At 45.8% G+C, this 27987-nt stretch overlaps 1 protein-coding gene across 5 annotated transcripts in view; it reads left to right on the top strand.

Moving 5' to 3' along the window:
- The first annotated feature begins 1124 nt into the window (after positions 1 to 1124).
- ARL6 (ARF like GTPase 6) overlaps positions 1125 to 27987 on the top strand; it is a 72752-nt gene continuing 45889 nt past the window's right edge. For 2 of the 5 annotated variants that reach the window (XM_083171950.1, XM_083171954.1), the window contains exons 1-4: positions 2349 to 2481; positions 6680 to 6818; positions 21933 to 21994; positions 26317 to 26385. In XM_083171950.1, coding sequence (XP_083028076.1) covers positions 6696 to 6818; positions 21933 to 21994; positions 26317 to 26385 — 254 coding nt within the window. In that variant the 5' untranslated portion in view covers positions 2349 to 2481; positions 6680 to 6695. Of the gene's footprint in view, positions 1252 to 2348; positions 2482 to 5802; positions 5846 to 6679; positions 6819 to 21932; positions 21995 to 26316; positions 26386 to 27987 lie in introns of those variants that run through there. The other 3 variants (XM_083171952.1, XM_083171951.1, XM_083171953.1) reach the window with 3 other exon arrangements.

The raw sequence follows: 27987 nt of genomic DNA on the forward strand, positions 1-27987 counted from the left end.
AAGTGTGGCAAGCGCAGCGAGCCCAAAGCGCGGTATACGGTCACTAGGTTTACAAGCATTAGGTCACCAACACTAGGTCAACATGCATGAAGGTCGACATGCAGGAAGGTCGACATTGGTTAGGTCGACAGGGTCATTAGGTCAACACAAGCATTAGGTCGACAGGGGGAAGGTCGACATCCAGTTTTTCACTTTTTTTTTGAGCCGACACATGCCAACAGGTGGTAGCTCATGCCCTACCATCCACTAGGACGTGGTGGGAGAAGAAAATAGATTGCCGAGTGCAGCGAGGTACCGTGCCTGAAGCATGGCGAGTGTAGCAATGCTACATTTTAGTGTCCATGTCCACTATGTCGGCGTTCGAGCCCCCATGCAACCTTTTGACTGTCGACCTTCCCCATATCGACATAATGCTTGTGTCGACCTAACCCATGTCGACTTTTCTGCATGTTGACCTTCAGTCATGTCGACCTAGTGGTGTCAACCTGATGCTTTTCGACCTAGTTGGTGTCTATCCAATGGTCCATACCCCTACTACAGACTCTCTCCCCAGTCCCTGTCTGCACCAGACTCTCACTAGTCCCTGTCTACTACAGACAGGGGCGGCGCTACCCACTCAGCAGCTCCTGCAAAGCAGGGAGGCGCCATGCTGAAAAGGCGCTGTCTCCCTCCCTGCTCTGCTAAAGCTACCTCAGCCCTCACTGTCACTGCCTCCTGCACGCCGCTCGCAGCGCCTGTCTGACAGCGGGCGGGCGGCAGTATAAACAACTGCTTCCAGCACCATGAGTGCACACAGCCTGCAAACTGCCTTCAGTGCCTGTCTGGCAGCGGGCGGCAGTATGGAGAAGCTGAGCAGCTCCCTGCACCGTGCACACACTGTCCTCCTCCTGCGACCTGCCCCCTCTTCCTCACAGACACTTGCGCTGAGGCATGTAGCGCTGTCTGTGAATGCATGGATGACATGTCATGTCCGGATCTGCCCCCTACCCATTGCTCCCTGCGCCTGACAGCTGTCAATCAAATGAAGAACAGGCAGCAGCGTCGCCTCCCCTTCCTTCCCTCTTCTCAGTGAACTGTACCAGTGCCACTGCCAGTCCTCAACACTCCGCCCCCTCTATCTCCTCCCCTCTTCTTCCATCTCCTCCTTCTCTCCCCTCCTTTCCCCCTCAGTCACGAGAGGGGTGTAATGGTGTCCTCAGCGTCCTGCCTACACAGATAGAAGAGGAGGGACTGCACAAGAGTTAAAGAACAGTGAGTCTTTTATTATACATGTTTATAACACATATTTTAATAATTGTAGATTTTTTAAATATTAATTTAGATACTTTTTAAATAATGGGCTGGTTTATGTGCCTAAAGGTGGCCATACACGCTGCAATAGCAGCATGCAATGCGATGTGCGCTCCCGCGGGAATCGCATCGCACAGTACAAAAAGTATGTGCTGCACATACTTTTTGTACTGCTTTCGGATCGCATCGCACACACATTGCATGCATGCCATGTGATGCCATCTAGCCCATAACGTATGCAATTCTCGCAGCATGTATGGGCACCTTTAGTGCCTGCAACATTTTGCGGACACAGCACTGAGATGGTGTATGCTTACATGTACATTCACCCGAGATCCTCCATAGGATCGCATGTTGCATACACTCACACAATTGGGCTGCAGCTTGTTGCAATGGCAATGTGAAAGGGCGCAAAATGTATGGTTTGCAGGAGGGCGCCGGACACCCTAGCACCGGCCCTGACTACAGAATCTCTCCCCAGTATCTGTCTGCATCAGGCTCTCTCCCCAGTATTTGTCTACTCTACACCAGTCTTTCTCCCCAGTTCCTGCCTACCACGGACTCCCCAGTCCCTGCATACCAGAATCTCTCTCCCCAGCCCGTTTCCTTCCGCTGTCTGGGCTTGCTTCTCTGCCCTTCCATTAATATCTATATTGGCTATGCCAGTCTCTCTCTCTCTCTCTCGTCTACTTTTATATACAGTATACATATATATTGTATATATAATCAGACTGAAGCGGATCCTGTGCAATGCTGCAGGCTTTCATTCCCATCCCCGGGTACCAGAAATAGGTAGGGTCGTCATATACTATTGTGCCTGCGACTTGTCCATAGAGAGGGGGTAAGCAAAATAAAGGGGTAAATAGCACATAACACAGCGCCCATGCTGCTGGTGTAGGAAGCCTGGGCATCACCTTATTACTAGTCCCCATCCCATCCATACAATGATGACTGACAACCCATTCCCAAACTCAGAGGGTCGGTACTGTGAGCCAATCGCTGCTCTGTAGAGAATACAGAACCAAGTACAGTGTAATAAGAGCAGCGATTGGCTGTGGTGCTGTCTGCGAGCCAAAGGAAAGTGTTTCTGGGTTACCATAGAGACCGCCGCTTCCGGTACACAGGGTGGTGTTGTGTGCACTGTGCAGCGGCTGCGCGACCACGTATCAGCAGCACCGGCACCGCTGCCAGGTATGTCAGGGTCAGGAACATTTATGTAACATACGCACTGTCCTGAGTATGCGGCGTTCTACCGTGTTCTGTGCATTTATTGCGCCGTTTGCTCCCAACGGTGCTGTATGCGCCTCTGCCCCCCCCCCCCCCTATCTCCGGACTGTGTGTCCCTCTGCTCCCTCGTCCTCTGTGTGCACCTCTGTCTCCCCTGCTCCCCCATCCCCTGACTGTGTGCCAGTATGTCCTCCCTGCTCCCACATCCCTGACTGTGTGCATCTCTGCCCCCCCCCCTGCTCCCCCATCCCCTGACTGTGTGCATCTCTGCCCCTCCCCCTGCTCCCCCATCCCCTGACTGTGTGCACCTCTGTCCCCCCTGCTCCCCCATCCCCTGACTGTGTGCACCTCTGTCCTCCCTGCTCCCCCATCCCCTGACTGTGTGCACCTCTGTCCTCCCTGCTCCCACATCCCCTGACTGTGTGCACCTCTGTCCGCCCTGCTCCCCCATCCCCTGACTGTGTGCACCTCTGTCCGCCCTGCTCCCCCATCCCCTGACTGTGTGCACCTCTGTCCGCCCTGCTCCCCCATCCCCTGACTGTGTGCACTTCTGTCATCCTCCAATCCCCTGCCCTTCTGTCTCCCCATCCCCTGATTGTGTGCCCCTCTGTCCTCCCTGCTCCCACATCCCCTGACTGTGTGCCAGTATGTCCTCCCTGCTCCCCCATCCCCTGACTGTGTGCATCTCTGTCCTCCCTGCTCCCACATCCCCTGACTGTGTGCACCTCTGTCCTCCCTGCTCCCCCATCCCCTGACTGTGTGCACCTCTGTCCTCCCTGCTCCCACATCCCCTGACTGTGTGCACCTCTGTCCGCCCTGCTCCCCCATCCCCTGACTGTGTGCACCCCTGTCCCCCCTGCTCCCCCATCCCCTGACTGTGTGCACCTCTGTCCCCCATCCCCTCTGTCCCCCATCCTCTGTCATCCTCCGTCATCCTCCAATCCCCTGCCCTTCTGTCCCCCCCCATCCCCTGACTGTCTGCCCTTCTGTCCCCCCATCCCCTGAATGTGTACCCCTCTGACTCCCCTGTCCCAATAACCTGTGTGCTCCTCTGTCCTCCCCAACCCCTGTGTGCCCCACTGTCACTCTCCATGCCCTGACTTTTGTATGTAGTCGCCCCATGCAGTGGTTCTGCTGGGATCATGGCAGAGGTACAGGGGCAGCATGAGTGCGGAGCGATGTGGGCGGGACAGGCCCCACCAGCATCACCAATGTGTGGGTAGGATCATGGCTCCACAGACATCATTAAGGGGACGGGTAACGTCACTGTGGGTGTGCCCGACACCTACAGAGGAGCTGGGTCTCCAGCAAGTTCTCTGGTTCATGTGAATAGATGCCATGTGAATGCGCGCGTCATCTATCCACGTGGTGGTGGCACAGGCAGGGTGCATTTTGTCCTTTAAGAATTGGCACGTTACCCATGTGCAGGCTATGTGCACCTCTTCCTCCGTTCTCTGTGTTTCCATCCTGTGAGAATGTATGCTTGTGGTGAATAGTTACTTTGTGACGGATTTTAGAAGTGGAGATGTTTCCCATAGCAACCAATCAGATTCTACTTATTTATCTAGAACCTTCTAGATAAATAATAGCTATAGTCTATGAGTTGCTATGAGCAACGGCTGCACTTCTATAAACCAGTACCTTAGTAAAATATACTAATTTGACTCCTATAATTTAATACAAGCTCTGTCCTCTGAGCCTGATTCAGAGACAGTTGTGTTTCGCCCGCAATGCAGCAGCTGATATCAGCAAGAGAAGCTGCTGTCCAGAAATGAAGAGACGTCCACCAGAGCGACTGCAACTCATTCGCAATTGTATATTCATCCTATACGCAATAATGGGAAACATTAACTGCTTGAGTCTATAACTGCGCAGACTGGAGCGCAGTAGAAACACAGGTGCCATGTTTTTGTTCCTGGGTGGAAACAGCTGCTGTATTATAAAAAAGAAATAGAGGTTGCATGCAGCCTAAAAGACAAGTGGGAAACGGTCATCTGTCAAACCACACTTAGGTTGACAGTCATTAGGTCGACCCCGGAAGGTCGACTGGCCCCATGGTCGACATAGGTCAATGTCGACATGACTTAAGGTCGACGTGGGTTTAGGTCGACAGTCATTAGGTCGACATGAGTTTTTCACTGTTTTTTTGAGCCGACGTGCCGACAGGCGGTATTTCATGCCCTACCATCCACTAGGGCGTGGTGGGAGAATAAAATAGTGTGCCCGAAGCATTGCGAGTGATGCGGTTCAACTCCAACTGTGTCCATGTCGACCTAATGACTGTCGACCTTGGCCCATGTCGACCTTACGCCAGGTCGACCTTGACCCATGTCGACCTTTAACCCTTTCGACCTTGGGGCCAGTCGACTTTCCGGGGTCGACCTAATGACTGTAGACCTAAGTCTGGTCTGACAGATGTACCGATTCCAGACAAGTAGGGGGGAATTTACTAAGATGGGAGCTGTATTTCACATGGGATGTTGCTATGGTCAGAATCTACTTATTAATTTATAGAATCTAGAAAGTGATAAATAAATGAGAAGTAGATTCTGATTGGCTGATTGACCATAACAACATCCCATGTGAAATACAGCTCCCATCTTAGTAAATTTCCCCCTACTTGTCTTTCTGACTGCATGCCACCTCTATCTCTTTTATGTAATCCAGCAGCATATGTGAGCAGCAGGCCCAAAGCAAGGCCAGCTAAATTTGTCATGTGAGGAGGGTATGCACTACAATAATTGGGGACCCATGTCGACACGTGTTGATTTTGATAATAGATCACATAAAAAAAAATGAATTTGTACCTTTTCAATTTGATTTAACCATCTCTGCTGAGCCATGGATATTCTTTAAACCTTTGGGAACCTCTACCCTTTAAGGCCCATACACACTGGGCGACTTTGAGCTGTAAGTCGCTCAAAACACCCAGATTGAGCAGCTTTCAGCTCAAAGCTGCCCAGTGTGTATGCCTGAGCGACGAGCGCTGCTGTGCGCTCCCGCAACATCGCCGGGAAAGCCGTTCATCTGCTGGTTATACCAGCAGATGAGCGGATTTCAGGACGGCTTTGCATAGCGCTCTGCTATGCAACGCCGTCCTCCCCCCTCCGTCGGCGCCGGGCAGGGAGAAAGACGCTCAGTGTGAATGCACTGCGCGGCTCCCCCCCCAGCAATGATTGTCATCATCACTGTTCATACATGCTGGGCATAGTCGCCCAGTGTGTATGGACCTTTAGACTTACCTGTTGATGGATTTACTGCAATATCCTTTTCTCCTATTTCAAGGTGGACACTGGACGACCTTCGAATCGGAGAAAAGGATTTTATAGTAAGTTTAAAAAAAGTAAAAAAATAAATGTTTCGGTAAATACCATGAATTTTGGCTGAATTGTTTCATGCAAACAATCATACCAGAAAAGATACAAATGAACGGCTGAAAAATAAAATAATCTAGGTGTTTGAAATATCAGAGTTCGGAGGGCCTACAGAAAATCTGTCCGTATTTTTAAAGCGGCAAGTATTTAAAAGTCACAACCAACCTGATTTTTACTTTGTAAATGATTGCCGCTTTAAAAATACGGTCAAACTCCCCGGAATTTCCACAGAACGTGCAGCCCTAAATGCCCACATACACTATGCAGTTTTGGCTCGATTTTACCAGATTCCGACCGATCAGGCTGAGAAATCGGGTGAAATCGGCCCAAATCGCATGTGTTTGACATCCCAATGGGTCCTATGCATGTGCGCAGAAATAAGCCCCCAGGGGTTAGATGTACAATGCATATTTTGCATATCTCTACTTTTGTACAGTTACTGTCATTACACCATTTGCCACCATGATAAAGTTCCAGGGCAAACCCACCGATAAGCATCAGCAAAAATGTGTTACAGGCTGTTTGTCGCATAAGGTTAGATGTATTACATTTTAGTACTTTATTGCATTTTTAGTACTATAAGCATTATTTAAGAGACCTCCAGCTGAACACGCCTACCTGTCAATCTTGATTAGAAGCTATGCGCCTTTATAATAAGAAGCTTAGCCTTCTCTTATGCTGTCTGCAGCTGTCATGACCTGCCTGTGTTCCTTCCACAATGATTAGACTGCTGGTGTAATAGCACACGTTCATGTTTTTATGTAACCGTAGTTGTTCTGTAATGTCAGGTACAGAGTGAGGACCATGGGCTTGTTTGACCGGCTGGCAGGCTGGCTGGGCTTGAAGAAGAAAGAAGTTCATGTCTTGTGCCTTGGTCTAGATAATAGTGGCAAGACCACCATCATCAACAAACTGAAACCAGCAAATGTAAGTGTAAATGTACTATATGTGTGATTTATAATGTGGGCACAATGGTGTATTGAGGTCATCCAAAGGATAGAGGTGGATGTTCACAAATCAGTTATGACTTAGGGCCTTATTTTGGTTCATTCTTTCTGACAAAATCCTTCTTAGATGGACAAAACCATGTGCACTGCAGGGGGGGCAGATGTAACATGTGCAGAGAGAATTAGATTTGGGTGAGTAATTTTGTTTCTGTGCAGGGAAAATACTGACTGCTTTATTTTTACACTGCAATATAGCTCTCACTTTGAAGTAAAACCCCACCCAAATCTAATTCTCTCTGCACAAGTAACACCTGCCTCACCTGCAGTGCACATGGTTTTGTCCATCTAAGAAGGATTTTGTCAGAAAGAATGAACCAAAATAAGGCCCTTAGTTCTGACACTATCTGGCATTGTACTTGTATAATGCTCTGTAAAATATCACTATGGGATCACTGAAATATTGTTATGGTTGTTTTAAATGACAAATCTAGTACCCATAAGGGTGCAACTGCTGCAAGCATCACTGTTCTCTAAGCTTGCAGGCACAGGAAGTGTGGGTATGTTATTAAGGTCCCCATACATTAGGCCGACTTGTCCAAAAGAGAAGTTGGACCTAATTTCCCCTGAGCTCCCCCGGGAGAGCTCACTACGATTTGGCACTTGATGTGCCATTTTTTACATGGGGATAAATCGATTTATCCCATGTAATTACCAGGGAGCTGCGGAGGGCAGGAGGTCTATGCTGTGGGTGCAGCGTTGCACTGGGTGGGCAGTCCGCAGTGTCCGGGAAGCGCTGAGAGGACACCGTGGACAGCGGCGGCAGATCGTGAATACATTTTTTTTTAAAATAGGCCTGCCGCTGATTGGCTGAGAGAGCACTGATTGGCTAACTTTTGAAAAAAAACTTCACGTTCTGCCTCCGCTGTCTGCAGTGTCTACCTGGATGGCAGGATCGAGTACAATACACTGTATGACTTCCTTTTGCATACAATGTATTGTATGCGATCCCAGCCAAGCCTGCCAGAGGATGCTGGATCCGATAAATCTATAGTGCAGCCCATGCGTTCTGTGGCTGTGCAAAGGACCATGCATCTGATCGGAATCAGATGCATGGTCCTATTTCTTTGAATGTTACGTATCCTGATGCAATAGATGTATTTCTGCCCTTACAAGTGGTGGATAGTGCTGGTTTCATACACTTGTCTCACCAGGTTTTACAGCGGCACTCCTGAGTCATTACAGCTGCACATTTCCCAGCCACAGGCAGCCCATCACAACAGCACGCCAGCTGGAGACTGGGGGGTGAATTTATGAAGCTTGGAGAAGTGTTATCTATCCCCATAAAGAACGTTATGAGCAAGGTGATAATTGTTCAGCCAATCAGCTACAATATGTAAATTGACAGGTAAGAGCTGATTGGCTGAACCATTATCACCTTGCTCATAACGTTCTTTATGGGGATAGATAACACTTCTCCAAGCTTCATAAATTCACCCCAGTGTCTCTTATTGTTTTAACACTGTCCAATTATGGCACTGTAAGAGTTATTGTAGGGATTTCTGCAATGGTATAATTGTTTAATTGGGAGCAATTTAAACACAGGGTATCGCTATGTCCCGCAGAGTCACACTAATTGTGAAAACAAAAAGAGGAAAAAAAAAGCGCACTCACCTTTGTATGATCCGTTCTGTCAGCTCATTAGTAAGTTGTAGCCCTTTCTACCATCACAGAGGGTCTCTGCCTGGGCTTCTTTGCATGTCGTGCTTATGTCTGAACTATTTTTTTTCATGAAAGTATCACTAGAATTATCCCTAATTAAATATATATTCTATCTTTACCTGGTAGAAGGGGTCATTCTAGCTTCAGCAATGGTAAGACCGCCTCGACCAACGGTTCTCCACTCCAGCCCTCAGGTATCCTTTGAGGATCTCTGTCTGTGGAAGCAATTGGGATACTGGCTGGTGCAGCAAAATAGATTTAGAACTCATCTGTGCATAAATAAAGAGATCTCTTGATGTAAGAGGTCAAAAGATTTTCATATAAGGTCTAGGGCTGATGGTCACACTCAATACTGCAGTCCATCACTCTGCATCTGCTGCGGGATTTGTACACTAACTGAATTACTACTTTTACTTATAAGCCAAGAATATTAAGCCATTTAGAGGGCCAGATGCACTAAGCTTCAAAAGTGATAAAATGGAGAGTGATAAACAGCCTGGCCCAGAATCTTTTTAGTTTTACATTTTCAGGGGGGAACCTTCTTCCTAATTTTGGATTACCATAGGTATGTGTGATCTCCATCTTTGCACTGTGAAGGGGGCTGCTGGAAGGGGAGGTGGCTGCTGTTTTGGGGGGGGGGGGGGGGGGGAGGAGTTTGCACTCACCAAGGGTCAGACACACAAACATTACACTCACATCTGATGCTGGAGATAGAATACCGACATTGGACTGGGGACCTTAGTGTTCCTTCTAGGAACAGGGGCGGGCAGGGCGCCGCTGCACGTCGAGGGGGTGGAACGGGCCAGCCGACATCACTATCTGGGCGTCCCGAGCCGCCGACATCACAAAAGGGCTGTGCTCGGGCCCCACCACGATGAAAAGGGGCGGGTCTGGCCGCTGCCGTCAAGAAAAGTGGCGGGCTCGGCTGCCGTCGTCACTGAAGGAGGCTCTCCACTGCCGGGGAAGCGCCGGGCACCGCTTTATACTGCGGCGCCGGGCTTCCCCGGTATCACCATAAGAGTAGGAGGCAGGTTGTTTTAGCGGGGCGCTGCCAGAGGGGCAGGGCGCATTTTGCCCTTTAAAAATCGGGCAGGGCGCAGCCTAGCGGGAGCACTAGGACCTTTTTCTTATTGCCACGCTCCCCTGCGTGTTCGCGCAGGGCAATGATGGTGAGAGACTGTGCATATACTGTTATGCGCGTGTGCAGCCGCTTAGTGCGATTGGGTGTGACAAACTACTTGTCCACCGTCCCATTCGCGCCTAGAAGTGCAGGCGGGGGGCGAAGGGATGCGCCTATGGGAAAACACTGGACGTTCCCATGCTAGTGCGTCCGTGATGCAAGTTCAGGGGGCGGGCAGCTGAGATCAGTGGATCTCAGCTGCCCGCCCGCTCGCTTCCCTACGGGGCACGCGCAGACCTAAGACACCACAGAGAAGGTGTCTTAGGTCTGCAAGCGCTTGCAAAATCATTCGATGGTCGGCGGTTATCAAATGATTTTGTCCCTGCATGCAAGCCTGCAAATGGATGTATATGCAAAACATCCATTAGCATGTGTGTGTCGGAGGGGCCACTGGTAGTGCGTGCAACTTTTGAATGACATGCTAAGCTGTGAATTTTGCAGCTTTGTGTGTCAACCGGAATAACCTCCTGGATCAGGAGAAGTCACCCCTTTGGAAGTAATTACTGACTAATTAAGCTAATTGGAAACTTTCAGTTACTTAATTTGTTCTACGTGGGAGCACCATAGAAAATCCTAATGATTTTTCCTAAATGTAACAATTTTAGGAATGATTGTACTTGCTGTGGGGTGTGGGTAAAAAGGAAGCAGTGATTTCTCATGTTCTCTCCTCTAATTGAATAGGAAAACCCTGTGGCAAATTCCAGAGCCGCAGGTATTTTTTGTTTTTCTCTCACATTGTTCGCTCTTAAGTGAATTACCTCCTTAAAGCTGGATATTAGCCATTAGAAATAAACAAATAATAGCAGAAAATGTTCTTGATCGTGGTTTTGTCACTTTTGATCTTTACTATGCACAATGTATAATCCTTTTTATTGAAAAAAAAGATCCCTGAAGCCTTTGAAATAATTCACTGGTCGACCCTACAGCTACAGTACCAAACTCTGTTCATATGCCACAGATATCTTATAGTCACCTCTATAGGCTAGTTTTATTTTTATATGTTTTATGGGGGTTATTCTAGTTCACTCACAAAGGCACAAACACTCTCTAATGGACAAAACCATATGCACTGCAGGTGGGGCTGATGTGCAGTTAGATTTGGGTCTTTTAATGTTTCTGTGCAAGGTAACTACTGTCTGCTTTATTTGTACACTGCAATATAGATATCAGTAGTACAAACCCCATACAAATCTAACTCTCTCTGCACATGTTACATCAGCCCCACCTGCAGTGCACATGGTTTTGTCCATTAGAGAGTGTTTGTGCCTTTGTGAGTGAACTAGAATAACCCCCTTATTCTGTTATCTAAAAGTCCAGAAGATACTAATCTGCTGTCTCATAGTGCATACACACGGTTCAATTCCATTTTTGATTCGATTTAGATTAGATTTGGCCTATTCGACATGTTCTGAAGTTTTTTTCTACTCCTTTTCGATTTTCACTATTTTCAATTCGATCTCACAGTGTTCCTGATCTTTGAGGCAGGAGATTGAAATCGGATCGAATGCAGCATTGAACGCATTAGATTTGCACTATCTACTATTCGATTTCCACTATATAGTCTTGGCTGCCAAGACTTTTTTTCTATTCGATTTCCACTACATGGAGCACGCATTGGGATAGAATCTGCATTGAATGCTAATAAAAGCATTGATGTGCATTCGATTTGATTTCTATTTGATTTTTAGGTACTTATGTAATATCTGGGCTCCCGTTTTTCTTATGAGACCGCGTCCCCTCGCGGGGCTCGCTGCACTCGCCACACTATATAAAATCAACTCCATGCGTAGTTGGATAGTAGGGGTATGAAAAAATGGGGTGCATTTAACATGGGAGCCCAGATAATACATAAGTACCGATTTTTATTCTATAGGCAAAATCTAATCGAAATATAGTGCATATCTCACCGTGTGTACACACACACACACACACATAGATTTTACTGTCGATTTCCTGAATTCGACCACCTTTCGATTTGGCCTTTGCTTTCCATTTGATCTGCAATTTTGCATTCGATACCGATTTTGATGTACATTTAAGGCACAGTGTACACATTCGATATACTGGATTGAAATTAGATTTTTTTTTTTCAATATAGGGAAACGGGAGCATGCATCAAATCGAATGCGGATTGAAAGTGTCTTAAAAACCTTTAGATAAGATTTTGTTTCTATAACGTGCACAGCACTGTTTTGTAACTAAATTTGTTTATACAGGTTGAGTATCCCTTATCTGAAATGCTCAGGATAGGAGCAATTCGGATAGGGTATTATTCCAGATTTCGGAATATCTTTTGTTTTTTCATACTCGGGTGTTCCACGGCAATCACGTCCATCTTTTGAGGCATCCCAGGTCCCGATGATGACATCACCGGCGCAATGCATTATTTAATCCAGGAATGCCTTTGAAAACGGACGCCGGGGGACCAGGTGAGAATGAAAAACAAAAAATGTAGATGCGGTTTTTTGTTTTTCATTCTCACCTGGTCCCCCGGCGTCCGTCTTCAAAGGCATCCCAGGATTTAATGATGCATTGCACCGGTGATGTCATCATCAGGACCTGGGATGCCTCAAAAGATGGACGCGATTGAGGTTGGAACACCACAGTATTTTAAACCCCCCCCCCCCCCCAAGGGAGGAGAGAGTTTTAAAATAATAAAAAAATAAAAATAAAAAAAAAGATATTCCGAAAACCTAGGGGGTTTTTTAGAATATTTTTTTTTGTTTTTTGGATATCTGGATAAGGGACACCTGACCTGTATGTCCTGTACTTCTTGTGAGAGAGTGGAGGGAGGCAACTGTTATTGCTGGCCAATGCGCTAAGCTCATCAGAGCAGGGTCCTCTTCCCTTGTTGTCATAGCCCCCTTCTCACAATTACTTACTGCACTTTCCTACTCAGCGACCATCTTTGCCCGCATACTCCCCTGCTGGTAAATGGTCATCCGCCAGCCCATAGTAGTAGGCTGACTACTCCCTTGCTACATACATCTAAGCTGTATTGTATTGTGGTGCATGTTAACCCCTGGCAGAGCATGTTAACCCATGGCAACAAGCATGTTAACCCATAGCAATGAGCATGTAGGCAAGCGGAACTTATGTGGCATAATATGTAATAGGTATTCTGGTGTGTGGCATAAAGTGTAACAGGCATTATGGCATGTGGTATAATATGTAATTGGTGTGTGACATATGTAATAGGCATTATGGTGTAAATTTTTGGCACGCACTGGCCCTATTTTTAGTTTATCTTTCTCCTTTACACTTTCATCCTGGGTCCGAGATTTTAAAAACAATAACCTAGTATATAATATTATAAGTGGCAAAAAATTGATCCATAAAAAATAATAATTAACCAATATTTAAAAAGCTCCATTGGACATTGTAAAAAACAAGTATAAGAAAAGGAGCTTTCAATTGACTAATAGATATATAGTCTAGTGAGCTAATGCTTTGCTATAGTACATAATGGGTTGTGAGTTTCAAGGGCCTATTTATCATTTAATATTTCCAGCTAAATCCTTGAAAAAACGCCCATTTTCGGGGGTTATCTGCAAATATTAAGTACCATTGGCATGTATGTAGAAGGGACCGCAGCAGGAATCTCCAATACCTGCTTTGATCCCTCCTGTCCTGCCCACAGCCACATCCTCTATAGATTTTGATAGGGAATGCGATGATGCATAATGTACAAATATCACAAGGCTGAAGTTGGCTTCTTATTCGAGCTCCAGCTTCTTATTCGAGCTCCAGCTTCTTATTCGAGCTCCAGCTTCTTATTCGAGCTCCAGCTTCTTATTCGAGCTCCAGCTTCTTATTCGAGCTCCAGCTTCTTATTCGAGCTCCAGCTTCTTATTTAGAACAATCACTTTTACAAGGGTTAATGAATCATGGACCACAAATTTGACTGCAGAAATCAACACAGGGGGGTCATGTACATATGACCCACTAGCAATTTATTTTGACCAACAAGGTTTTGGGCAGAAATTGGGCACTAAAGTGGGCATGGGTCCCAGAATTCATCATTTTGAATAAGTAGCTGGTGTCCTGCAAGGGTTAAACAGTGTTGGTCAACAAATATTACACTGAAAACCCGCACAAGGGGGTCACTTACATATGACCCACTTGCCATTTCTTTTGACCAACAAGGATTTGGGCAGAAATAGGGCAGTAAAGTGGGCATAGGTCCCAGATATCATAATTTTGAATAAGTAGCTGGTGTCCTGCAAGGGTTAAACAGCATTGGTCAAACAGTATGACACTTGAAACCTGCACAGGGGGGTCAGATACATATGACCAACAAGGATTTGGCCAGAAATTGGGGAAGAAACGGGGCATGGGTCACAGATGTCATCATTTTGAATAAGTAGCTGGTGTCCTGCAAGAGTTAAACAGTGTTGGTCAAAACATATTACACTTGAAACCGACACAGGGGGGTCACCTACATATGACCCACTTGCAATTTCTTTTGACCAACAAGGATTTGGGCAGAAAATGGGCATGGGTCCCAGATATAATTTTGAATAAGTAGCTGGTGTTCTGCAAGGGTTAAACAGCGTTGGTCAAAAAATATTACACTGGAAACCCGCACAGGGGGGGTCACTTACATATCACCCACTTGCCATTTCTTTTGACCAACAAGGATTTGGGCAGAAATAGGGCACTAAAGTGGGCATAGGTCCCAGATTTCATCATTTTGAATAAGTAGCTGGTGTCCTGCAAGGGTTAAACAGCGTTGGTCAAAAAATGTTACACTTGGAATCCACACAGGGGGGTCACTTACATATGACCCACTTGCCCTGTTTAACCCTTGCAGGACACCAGCTACTTATTCAAAATGATGAAATCTGGGACCCATGCCCACTTTAGTGCCCTATTTCTGCCCAAATCCTTGTTGGTCAAAAGAAATAGCAAGTGGGTCATATGTAAGTGACCCCCCTGTGTGGGTTTTCAGTGTAATATTTGTTGACCAACGCTGTTTAACCCTTGCAGGACACCAGCTACTTATTCAAAATGATGAAATCTGTGACCCATGCCCACTTTACTGCCCTATTACTGCCCAAATCCTTGTTTGTCAAAAGAAATGGCAAGTGGGTCATATGGAAGTGACCCCCCTGTGTGGATTCCAAGTGTAATTTTTTTTGACCAAAGCTGTTTAACCCTTGCAGGACACCAGCTACTTATTCAAAATGATGACATCTGGGACCCATGCCCACTTTACTGCCCTATTACTGCCCAAATCCTTGTTGGTCAAAAGAAATGGCAAGTGGGTCATATGTACGTGACCCCCCTGTGTTGATTTCTGAAGTCAAATTTGTTGTCCATGATTCATTAACCCTTGTAAAAAGGATTGTTCTGAATAAGAAGCTGGAGCTCAAATAATAAGCTGGCCGAATAAGAAGCCAACTTCAGCCTCGTACAAATATCTGTAATGCAAAGCCCAGATCCCATTGTATATGCAATGTTTAGTAAATGGGCTCCCAAATCTCCTTTCACTTCCCAAAATGATTTCTTTCTCCCCCCTCCTTTTTATTTATTCGACCCAATTTCCGACAAGCATGCATACTCAAAGAATAGAGGGAGAGACTTGGTAAGAAATCTCCAGTTTTTTTTAAAGCGACAATCATTTACACTTCAAAATCAAACTAGTTTTGCCGTGTAAATGATTGCAGCTTTAAAAAAAACCTGGAGATTTCGTACCAAATCTCTCACTTTCTGAATCTCTCATCCTATTAAATCTCACCCAATGAGTTTAAATAGCCCAGTGTATTAATCTAATGACTGTCGGGACCATATACCACACCCGTCTGCCCTGCATTACCAAGACCTGGGGTAGGGTCTATCCTCAATGACACTTCATGTAAAATAGGCATTCAGCACTTCATGCGCTTATGATATCTCCTGGAATGGATAGAAATTAGCGTTCAAATATTCTACTTTCTTTTGCTTTTCATAGCATAAAAATTATTCTAAGAGTACGTTTATCTGGAAAGAGCTGAAACTATAAGCAAAGCCGTTTTACTTCCTGCTGTACATTTTTGCTTTAGGAATTCTGATCTATAGCAAAGACATTGCATTGATGTGAATAGCGCAATCATTTTTTGGGGGTTGATCCCTAAGGACACAAAACTATTGTATGCATGGTGAAATTAGCTTAAAGTGTCATGTGTTCATTTGCTTCCATTGTTATCCACTTGTACTTTGCAAGGTAATTGTGCAATTATGGGGTCGCCACCTAGTGTTCAGAGTTGAAACTATTTTATCCATTGCTGTTAATGTTATGCTTACTTGCTTATTTTGTAACTACCAACAATAAGTACAGATGTATATCGCTACAGCTTTGACGAAAATAACAGCAAATATTATTATTATTAGTAGTAGTAGTAGTAGTATTTACATCTGTGCATGCCATTCTAACTATCCCATAGCAAAAGCTGACTATACCCCATAGAAACCTATGGGCTTCTTCCTGCGACCTGCCATTGCCCCTCACCTGTGTCCTGGCAGCCTCCGTACATCCCCTTCCGGGTTCAGGGAAAAGGAGGCGGAACCCGTCCCTCAGCAGCCGGTAGGAGGAGGGGAGAGCCGTGGGGGAGCTGCTCACCCTCCGCTGGCTGCTTCGCAATGGGCAGCTCTTGCCTTTGTGATATAAATTGGGGTGGTGGATGTTAGTGCGCCCCCCACCTCCACTGCTTGTCATTGGTCCAATATATTTACACTAGCTGATGCTGATGGGTGATTTCTGCTTTGTGAGCGTGTTTAATAATGAAAGCCTTTTTTGTAAACAAGACGAGTTGTTGCTGTTATATTACCGGTGGGTGGGGGGTTGTGTAAATGGTGCAATAAATGTATTCACGAATATGCCTCAGTATAAATGGTTTAGAACAGTAGTTCCCATACTGTGTGCCATGGCACCCTGGGGTGCCTTGGGGGACTTGCAGGGGTGGCCTGTGTTGGTGTTCCATGAACAATTCAAATTATTTATGACCAATGTAAGAGGCAAATTGTGGACAAACAGAGGTGAATCCTATCCCTTTGCCACATAACTGACCCTAAGGATGAGCTATAAACACATTTTTCTTAATTCAGTATTTTTTTCAGATTTTCTCAATCAGAAACTTTTGACCTGGGGTGCCGTAAAGAAATTTGTTATACTCAGGAGTGCTGTGATTAGAAAAAGTTTTGGAACCACTGGTTGAGAACATATGCAGAAATGGGACTTAAGTGTATGGAGCTTGTACCTTGGTGTTTTTTTTTTTTTACATGTCTATATGAGGCATACATACTAACATCAATTGAGGTTGAACAAAGTTCAACCTTATACAGGACCCATTAGAGGATATAGGCTAGATGTGATCTCCCCATTTCACTTTTACCCTTTGTTCCAGCTATGGCTGAATAGTGATTAGTTGTACCGCTGGATGTTTTTTTTTTTCTCCAGAAAATGTTTGTCCAGCATTATATTAGATGTGTTCAATGTGTCTGCCATGAACACATTTTCTGGAAGAGCGTTCCCTACCTTTACTGCCCTGACTATAAACAAAAAACTTTCCTACTAAGGGTGCGGAATCTTCTCTGTAGTCTGAAAGCATGCCCACATGTCCAGGATTCTGACCTCAAAGCAAAGAGGTGGCCTTATAGTTCAGAATATTGCCCCATGATATATTTGTACATGTAAAGCATGTCTCCTCTTAAATGCCTCTTTCCTAGCATAAACGTTCCTAATTTGACTAGTCTGTCTTCGTAGCGTAAAGACTCCATCCTTTTTATTAGATTGGGTACCCGTCTCTGGACTATTTCCAGTTCCAAAATGTCCTTTCTGTAGTGTGGGGCCTAGAATTGCACTCCAAATTCCAGGTGAGGTCTAACCATTGCCTTGTAGAGTGGCATAATTACATTGTCTTCTCTAGTTTTCATGCCCCTTTTTATACAGGCTAGTATCTGATTAGCCTTAGGGCTATTTCACATGCTCCGCCTCCTGCCGGGCGGCGAAACCCCGCACAGCAAATAAGCCATGCCGCACTCAGGAGTTTAAAATGGTGGGGATGGCCACAGCCCGGCAGCCGTCCCTTCCAGTGGTGGGATTCGGCTGCAACCAGGCAGCTGGGCCATGTCCGTCCCGTGTGAATGGACACAATTGTGTCCATTATTAACTACGGTGTGCGGTACGGCTTTTCGCCGTGCGGGGTTTTGCCGCCCAGCAGGAGCTGGAGCGTGTGAAATAGCCCCCTGTATCTGCACCCTGACACTAAGCACTACACCCCAGTTTGTCAATTTGGACTCCTAGGTCCTTTTCCAATTCTGATTTGCCCAATTCTACTCTGTTTAGCGTAACAGTTGGGTACTTATGTAGTATCTGGGCTGCCGATTTCTAAATCGGGTCGAATCGGGCACATCGCATCGCATCGCATGCGACCATCGATGCGATGCGATGACCCGATTTTTCCATAGGAATCAATGTTAAAATGGACTGAGTCCATTTTAACATGGAATTCAATGGGAAAAAGGGGTCCTTTTCATACCCCTACTATCCAAGTGGGCATGGAGTTGGATATAAACCTGTGGCGAGCGTAGCGAGCCACCGAGCCCGAAGCGTGGCGAGCGGACACAGAATACCGGCCCCTCGCGGGGCTCGCTTCGCTCGCCACGCTTCGGGCTCGGTGGCTCGCTACGCTCGCCACAGGTTTATATCCAACTCCATGCCCACTTGGATAGTAGGGGTATGAAAAGGACCCCTTTTTCCCATTGAATTCCATGTTAAAATGGACTCAGTCCATTTTAACATTGATTCCTATGGAAAAATCGGGTCATCGCATCCGATGGTCGCATGCGATGCGATGCGATGCGATATCGCATCGCATCGCATCTGATTGTATGCCTTAACTTAAGGCATACAATCAAAAAATTGGCAGCCCAGATACTACATAAGTACCAACAGTTGTACACTGGTTTGGACTTTCAAGGTGCATAACCTTACATTTATCTGCGCTGAACCTCAGTCCCTATCTGCTCCTACCTCCAGTCTCTGTCTTCTCAGCTCCCTCTCGCCATATCCAGCAAGTTTGAAGCAGTTCAGTGTCCCTGGGTTTCCGACAGTCATTAGCCCGATGTCGGGATCCCGACTGCCCGGACTCAGACAGCATGGCGAGCGCAAAAAAAAGTTTCTTGCGGGACCCTTTTGAGGGAAAATAGCCGGTGGCCGTCGGACACCAGGCTGTCTGCGTTTTGACAGTCGGGATCCAGACGTCGGGTAAATGACTGTTGGGATCCCGACTTTCGGGAACGTGTCCGGCACCCGCAAAATTAGCTTTCACTCTATTACATCTTTTAGCACACAAAGGAGTAATTTGGACCATTGAGTGGTCTCTAGTGGTCACATAGAGTTGAGGACTATTTAGATAGATAGCTAATGGTTTTTTTTTTTTATTATTATTATAATTTTTCTCTATTGAATCTCCCTATTGCCATTTATTAGAACCAACCTAGCATCATGCTTGGGACTCCCACTACCCCAGATATAGTCACACTAGCTGGAGGCTGCAGCTGATGAATACCGGAAGCATAATAATACATTAAGTTGCCACCTGTGCGTGTGTACAGTATAATTGGCCGCTTTAACTGATTCCTTTTTCTTGTCCGTGTCTAAGGAAATCCTGGAAACCTAACCTGGTGGGGAGCAGTGAGAGTTTATAATCCCTGCAATAAAGCGAACAGCAGATATGTCAGTGCACAAAGTAATTAAATGCAGTTATCAGGGCATAGAAGCAGAGTTGCAGACTCTCAGGCTGCGTTAATGTCATTCCTGGCTTCTTGGTGTCTGGTTTACAGTACAGCCATGACAGTGTGTTAGTACCGCCGAATCCTTCAGAGACCTGTGACATGATGGAAACTCTTTTCTCTTCTCCTGTCTCCTCTGTGCGAGTAACCTCTCCTCGTCTGTGACAGGACACAGACATTCCTTGATCGTGTATTCCCACAAGATCAGAACGGTAAAATTAAGTTTCTCTTTTCACCGTTTTAATGGCCTAATTTTCCAGCAGTGCATCTAATTACTGTGCAAGTAAACAGCAATAAAATTAAGCAAAGGAAAAGCAAGCTTGTAAGAATTTGCTTTTGTAATCGGAAAGAGCTGATTTGTGCAAGGTCAATAGAAGGCGTTTATGAACTTAAGCTGCTAAATTGTGGTATTGCAATGCAGATGACGGTCTTGATCCAGGAAGTAGCACAGTATCTGTCCACCATCTACCTGAGCCATGAACTAGCACAGAGCCTGTATCCACCATCTAACCAAGCCAGGAAGTAGCACAGTATCTGTCCACCATCTACCTGAGCCATGAACTAGCGCAAAGCCTGTATCCACCATCTACCTGAGCCATGAACTAGCACAGAGCCTGTATCCACCATCTACCTGAGCCATGAACTAGCACAGAGCCTGTATCCACCATCTACCTGAGCCATGAACTAGCACAGAGCCTGTATCCACCATCTACCTGAGCCATGAACTAGCACAGAGCCTGTATCCACCATCTACCTGAGCCATGAACTAGCACAGAGCCTGTATCCACCATCTACCTGAGCCAGGAAGTAGCACAGTATCTGTCCACCATCTACCTGAGCCATGAACTAGCACAGAGCCTGTATCCACCATCTACCTGAGCCATGAACTAGCACAGAGCCTGTATCCACCATCTACCTGAGCCATGAACTAGCACAGAGCCTGTATCCGCCATCTACCTGAGCCATGAACTAGCACAGAGCCTGTATCCGCCATCTACCTGAGCCATGAACCAGCACAGAGCCTGTATCCACCATCTACCTGAGCCATGAACTAGCACAGAGCCTGTATTCGCCATCTACCTGAGCCATGAACTAGCACAGAGCCTGTATCCGCCATCTACCTGAGCCATGAACCAGCACAGAGCCTGTATCCACCATCTACCTGAGCCATGAACTAGCACAGAGCCTGTATTCGCCATCTACCTGAGCCATGAACTAGCACAGAGCCTGTATCCGCCATCTACCTGAGCCATGAACTAGCACAGAGCCTGTATCCACCGTCTACCTGAGCCATGAACTAGCACAGAGCCTGTATCCACCATCTACCTGAGCCATGAACTAGCACAGAGCCTGTATCCACCATCTACCCGAGCCAGGAAGTAGCACAGTATCTGTCCACCATCTACCTGAGCCATGAACTAGCGCAGAGCCTGTATCCACCATCTACCCAAGCAAGAAATTAGCACAGTACCTGTCTGCCATCTACATAAGTCAGTAAGTAGCACAGTATCTGTCCACCATCTACCTGAGCCCGGAACTAGCACAGTATCTGTCCGCCATCTGCCCGAGCCAGGAACTAGCACAGAGTCTGTATCCATCAGCTACCCTGGGCCAGAAACCAACACTGTACCTGTCCACCATCTACTGGAGCCAGGAACTATCACAAAGCCTTTAATCACCATTTACCTGATCCTGGTCCTAGCACAGTACCTGTCTACCATCTAACCGAGCCAAGATCTAGCACATAACTTCCCAGAGCCAGAGTAGCACAGGACCAGTAACCCACCGGGATTGGTACGAAATCCAGGCGATTGGAATCCCGGCGTTCAAAATCGTGACCGCCGCAAACCCGACAAGGGGGGGACGAGAATCCCCCCCCTTCCCCCCTTGCGGGCTCGCTGCAGTCACCACGCAGCGGGCCCGGTGACTCGCTACGCTCGGCACACTAATTTATTCTCCCTCTATGGGTGTTGTGGATAGTGGGGGTATGAAAAGGTCGGAGGACGCGTACCGCCACCCCTCGCGGGCTCGCTGCGCTCGCCACGCTTCGGGTTGGCGTTGACAATGGGGGGGCATTTAACATTGTAAGGACCCATCAGGGTGGTTGTACAATAAAAAATCGTATACCATCGCATTGTATGGCATACGATGTGATACGTTATTTTATTGTACAATATCGCATCGCATTGTATACCATATTTAGTCTTATGGTATACAATGCGATGGGCGCTGTGCTAGAAAACAAGTACCCTACATTATTATTTATTTTGTGGTATTAATGGAGAGTGATCGCACCAGTGCCATTTCGTGGGGTTATATGCAGTAGTTCTGCTTTGTCTGTTTCTTCCCCCTACATTTTCCAGCATAATATATGATGCCAGCTGAAAGAAATTTACCTCTGCTTTTTCTTTTATGTTCAAGGCTCAGAGCCAGGATATAGTCCCAACGATTGGATTCAGCATTGAAAAATTCAAGACATCCAGGTACTGTACCAGAATCCACTCAGCGTCCAAAATCAGCATTGAATCTATTTGCCAGCTGTGCGCGAGGTTATTGACAGGAAGCCGCCATTTGTGTGTGGCACTAGTCCATTTTCTGGGAGTGTCTGAAGAAGGGCAGGCGTGCCCAAACTTTTTCAGGGAGGCTCTGTGACGTCAGCTGTGGCCTCGATCAGCCTCAGCCTGATTCTATCGCAAACTTGTCGAAGGATCAGCGTTACGCACAGACTACACATACTAGAAAAATCATTTGATGGAGAGTGGTTTGCGAATGTATATGCAGCTGGCCGCTGATTGGTGATATTTTTGCAAGCCATTCGCAGACTTGCACAGGGCAATGATGGGTTGATATAACTTCTAGACACAATATATCTGTGAACGACACCGCTCACAGAAACATTGATGGTACACACTGCCCGATGGTGTGTTTACGCACCTTACCAGTCCAAGTTTTAAAGAAATCCATGTTAAAGGACAGGTGACACTCAGGCAGATTAAATCGGAGAAAAGGTAAAAGGAGATAAAGCACCAGCCAATCAGCTGTGTTTGAAAAAGACAGTTGGGAGATGATTGGCTGGTGCTTTATCTCCTTTTACCTTTTCTCTGCTTTATCTCCAGTTTATCTCTTCTCCAAGCTTAATAAATCTGCCCCTTAGTACCTTAGTCAGTGTGATTATCCCGTCTGTGCAGAAGGATGGATATCCTTAAACTTGGACTGTTGGAATTCCTTGAGGACCGGGTTTGGGAAACCATGGCATAAACATTCATATAACAACTTTTGAAAACTGCATGGAATATACAGTATGTAAGTATATATGGCAGTGTTTTGTAGCTCAAATCCTTGGGGAATCAAAGAGTAATTAGTACAACCTACGCATCATGGTTGCCTACCTGACCCTCTCCATGAGGGAGAAAATGCTCTGTTCCTGGACTTCCCTGGTAATGTATGATTGCCATCACCTGTGGAAAGCTAGGTAATTGATAAGAAAGGTGTTTCACCACAGGTGATGGCAATCATACATTACCAACCAGGGAAGTCCAGGAACAGAGCATAGAGAGGGTCAGGTTGGCAGCCATGCTCCACATCTTATAGATCAGTCTCTAATAATTACACCTGTGTTGAAGCATGCAGTATAGACGACATGCAGTTAGGTTTCCCTCAGGAATGAAGTTGGGATAAACTCTTGTATTTAGTAGAGGTACTGCGGAAAATATGAGGATCTGATAGGATCTAGGTCAGTGGTTGCTATTTTACTCTCTCAGTACAGGTTTTACAGATATCTGTCACCGGTCCTCATACTTGGTCCTCAGGACCCCACACAGTGCATGTTTTCCATGTCTCCTCACAGAATCACAAGTGAAATAATTACTTCCACCTGTGGATATTTTAAAATGTGTCAATAAGTAATGAATGCACCTGCCAGGTGACCTGGAAAACATAAACTGTGTGGGGTCCCAAGGACCGAGTTTGAGAACCCCCGATCTATGTTAAAGAACAGGTGGCTAATTTAGTACCAGTAGTTTGATACCATCTGTGCACAAGCATGCACATTCTTAAACCTGGACCTTTTTACGGTACCTTGAGGGCCGAGTTTGGGAAACCCTGACTTAGGAGATTTGCCCTTATTGTACTCATTAATGAGCTATATTTGATAAATTATGCCAGCAAAATGAATAGCTTCCCAGTTGATTCATTCATTGCTGTTCCACGTATTGTTAAATATTAATTTACAGGCAGATTTCTAGCTCTCAGTGGGTCTTCACTTGCAATAAAAAGTCTTCTTAGACTGTTAAGTATTTTAGCAATAAACCGAAGATGGTAACGCAGCTGCCTTAACAAGATATTAATGTACAACCGCACTTAAAAATAAAACCAAGTACTATAGGAGAAAATAGAAAACATTTGTAAACTGTGTGGCCAACATCTCATTGTTTAGTATACGTCTTCTCTAAACCTAGGACAGGGCATCTGAAAAAGGCACAAAAAATAATGATCAGGATATAAAACCTAATTAATCCCACTGACCTCCATATCTAGGAAAGTTTATTTTTAATTTATCCATCAGAGGTTTAAAGCGGTTTCATTGCTGCGCTGGAACAAGCCTCACATTTGCAACTATCATACATTAATTCCCTGCATCTGAACATTTTATGTTAGCAGATGATTAAACTGGGCGATTTTGATAGCATCAAATAATCAGTTCCAAAGGGAATTTGTGTAATGGTAAGAAAGCTTCAGCAATTCTCAGTCGCCGTCGAGCCGCCGCAAGTGGGAATTGCACACCTCGTTCTAGTCTTGTGGCCTAATATCGCACCTCGCTTGGGTAATAACACCGATGCATGGCGTGAAGACAGATCTAAAATGTAGAATGACATATGAATTTTCGGTACTTATGTAGTATCTGGGCTGCCGATTTCTAAATCGGGTCGGATCGGGAGATCGCATCGCATCGCATGCGATTCGATGCGATGCGATGCGATGCGATGACCCGATTTTTCCATAAGAATCAATGTTAAAATGGACTGAGTCCATTTTAACATGGAATTCAATGGGAAAAATGGGTCCTTTTCATACCCCTACTATCCAAGTGGGCATGGAGTTGGATATAAACCTGTGGCGAGCGTAGCGAGCCACCGAGCCCGAAGCGTGGCGAGCGGACGAATACCGTCCCCTCGCGGGGCTCGCTTCGCTCGCCACGCTTCGGGCTCGGTGGCTCGCTACGCTCGCCACAGGTTTATATCCAACTCCATGCCCACTTGGATAGTAGGGGTATGAAAAGGACCCATTTTTCCATAGGAATCATTTTAACATTGATTCCTATGGAAAAATCGGGTCATCGCATCCGATATCGGATGCGATGCGATGCGATGCGATATCGCATCGCATCGCATCTGATTGTATGCCTTAACTTAAGGCATACAATCAAAAAATCGGCAGCCCAGATACTACATAAGTACCGAATTTTCATAAGTAAGAATGATGGATTTTCAACTAGGATTTGATCTGTAAGGTAAAATTCTATTTCTGTATTCCGCTGTAGTAATATGACACTTATATATTCTTGTAACAGTGGCCCTTATTCTAGTTCACTCGCAAAGGCAAATTCCTTCTCAAATGGACAAAACCATGTGCACTACAGGTGGGGCAGAGAGAATTAGATTTAGGTGAATTATTTTGTTTCTGTGCAGAGAAAATACTGGCTGCTTTATTTTTACACTGCAATATAGGGTACTTCCTTAATTTCACGGCGCCAGCATGGCGCCGCGCTACTTCCGGGTTACGCTCGCCACAAACTAAGTAAAATAAACGAAGTTAACGCCATGCCAACATGGATAGTTCATACCTCCCACTATCCATGTTGGCATGGAGTTGATTTTAATTAGCGTAGCGAGCCACCGAGCCCGCAGCGTAAGCGAGCCCCGCAAGGGGACTCTGACGCGCGGCGCCATGCTGGCGCCGTGAAAGTAAAGAAGTACCCAATATAGATCTCAGAAGTAAACCCCCAACCAAATCTAATCCTCTCTGCACATGTTACATCTGCCCCCCCTGCAGTGCACATGGTTTTGTCCATTTGAGAAGGAATTTGCCTTTGCAAGTGAACCAGAATAAGGGCCAGTGTCTTGCCGAGTAATTGTCAGCTTGGACCTACTTAGTTAGGTCTTAAGCTGGCCACACATTAGGACAACCAGCATCAGGTCCGATTCATCGCACGATTTCCCTTGAACTCACTGGCAGTCCCGTATTCACTATTTGGTGCATTTTGACACATGATGTGCTAACAGTGTAACGTTTGATCCAGCTGCCCAGTACGATGCATCTCCTCACGATCAATCATTTGCCTCACAAACCAGATGCAATTATCTTAAAGATGTAATGCCACTCAAATGACTCAGGTTGTACAATCCATCTGAACATCGATTGCATGTAAAAAAAAACAAAAAAAAACACACAATGCATTCCGCGAGCCAACAAAATTGTGCAATCTGCATTAAAATTGCTTTAATGTATGACCAGCCTCTTGTATCCCCCCGAGGGTGCGTCCTTTCCATGCAGCTTCAGGAGCTGCAATTAAAAAACACAGATTTCAGAGCATTTTATGCCGAACCTATGGGCGACCATTCGCAGCACGGGGTTACCTGCATGGGGAAAATGTAATAGTTCAGAGCGTGAAACTCCATTCGGTATCCCCCCCCCCCTGCCTAATTGAATATGTCCATTAGTAGGTTATCAGCATTGCATATCTTTTATCCAATGTGCTAACTGTGGTTATATTATATGTTTTATCTTATTTCTTTTTATATTTCAGCTTGTCATTCACGGTCTTTGATATGTCCGGACAGGGGAGGTACAGGAATCTCTGGGAGCACTATTACAAGTAAGTGGACCAATTCTGTGTGTGGATAGTCACAGCCCCACGTCTCTGGTGGGTGTGGTATAATTGACCGACAGTCGGGATTCCGACATTCATTACTCAGACATCGGAATCCTTACTGCACAGCGGGTGGAGCGCAATGAAGCCCTTTGCAGGCTCGCTATGCTCGCCACGCTGCGGGCAATTGGACCCCCACAAAGGAGCAGGAGGGATTCCGACGTCGGAGTAATGACTGTCGGAATCCCGACTGTCGGGGAGCTGTCCGGCACCCTTCTCTGGTACTCTGGTAAATTCACAGGATGAATAGACAACTCTATGCTGTGTTGCCTCTAGCACAGGCCTGGAATACAGACCACACTGGGCTAGAATCACCACAGCAGAGAAGGTGCTCATACACGGGCATTTGCCGGGCATGCTGAGATGCGCGCTCCTGCGCACATGCCATCACACAGCTCAAAAAGTATGTGCTGCACATACTTTATGTACTAGATTGCATTGCAAAACGTATGCAATGCGATTTAATCCAAATTGCATACATTGGGGCAGATGTATTAAGCCTTAACAAGAGATAAATGCAAGTGTGATAAGGAGAGATAAACGTCCAGCCAATCAGCTCCTTACTGACTTTTTTTAAACACAGCCTGTAACATGGCAGTTAGCAGGTGATTGGCTGGGCGTTTATCTCTCCTTATCATCCTTTGATTTATCTCTTGTTAAGGCTTAACACATCTGCCCCAATAATTGTACCGTGTATGGTCACCTAGAGCGACACCGCAGGCAGGGAAGAGGAAATGCATAGGTTTTGGAAATGCAGGATGCTCGAAAACTATATATAGTACAAATGCTCACCTCATCTTCCTTCTATTGCCATCCTTATTGCCCTGAATGTGATCAGCTTAATCTGTAGGTGCTTGACCACACCAGCACATTATCTGCTAATGTAGATTTTGTCACTGCCAATTTCAAACACCTTGTCGTTTAATATCTTTAGTTCATATTGCATTGACCGTAGTACTCTCCTGAATATTGATGTGTCTTTCAAAATGGCTGCTGTCACTGTGTGCCGGTGACCGGTACACTGTAATCTTCTCATGATGTGAATCAAACTATTATATGGGAAGACTAATGGGTGAGATTATCATAAATGGATATTTACCTCACAGATTTGCATCCCTTTGCAGTATTGGGTTAGATCCTTTCTTAGTTACCCCACATGAATCTCTGTCTATGTTCTCCATAATAGTCCATTATATGATGTGGTTAGAATGACTTTTGGCACGTTCATAAGTGTCAGATGTAGCGTATCCCAGGGTATGGAACTGATTTACAGCAATCGGATGTATCTGCAGTAAGGCGGAGATCCTCCCTGGCTGTATATCTGTGATGAGCTTTGTCTTGCATCATAAAACAGTCTTCCTCCGCTCCTGGTTTTGAAGGTTGAATATTTGAGCTTGTTTACTTTAACCATAAATGCCATTTAAAGAATCAAACGTCAAACAACATCACGAATAGACATTTGGAAAATATATAGACCTAGCTTTGTCTTTTTCGTGTGATGGGTCCTGCAAGCCAGGTAGCTGTCAGTGGGCTGTCCAAATTGTTTGT

The sequence above is a fragment of the Crinia signifera genome, chromosome 2 (assembly GCF_055691185.1).
Source record: "Crinia signifera chromosome 2, ASM5569118v1, whole genome shotgun sequence".
Taxonomy (NCBI): Eukaryota; Metazoa; Chordata; class Amphibia; order Anura; family Myobatrachidae; genus Crinia; species Crinia signifera.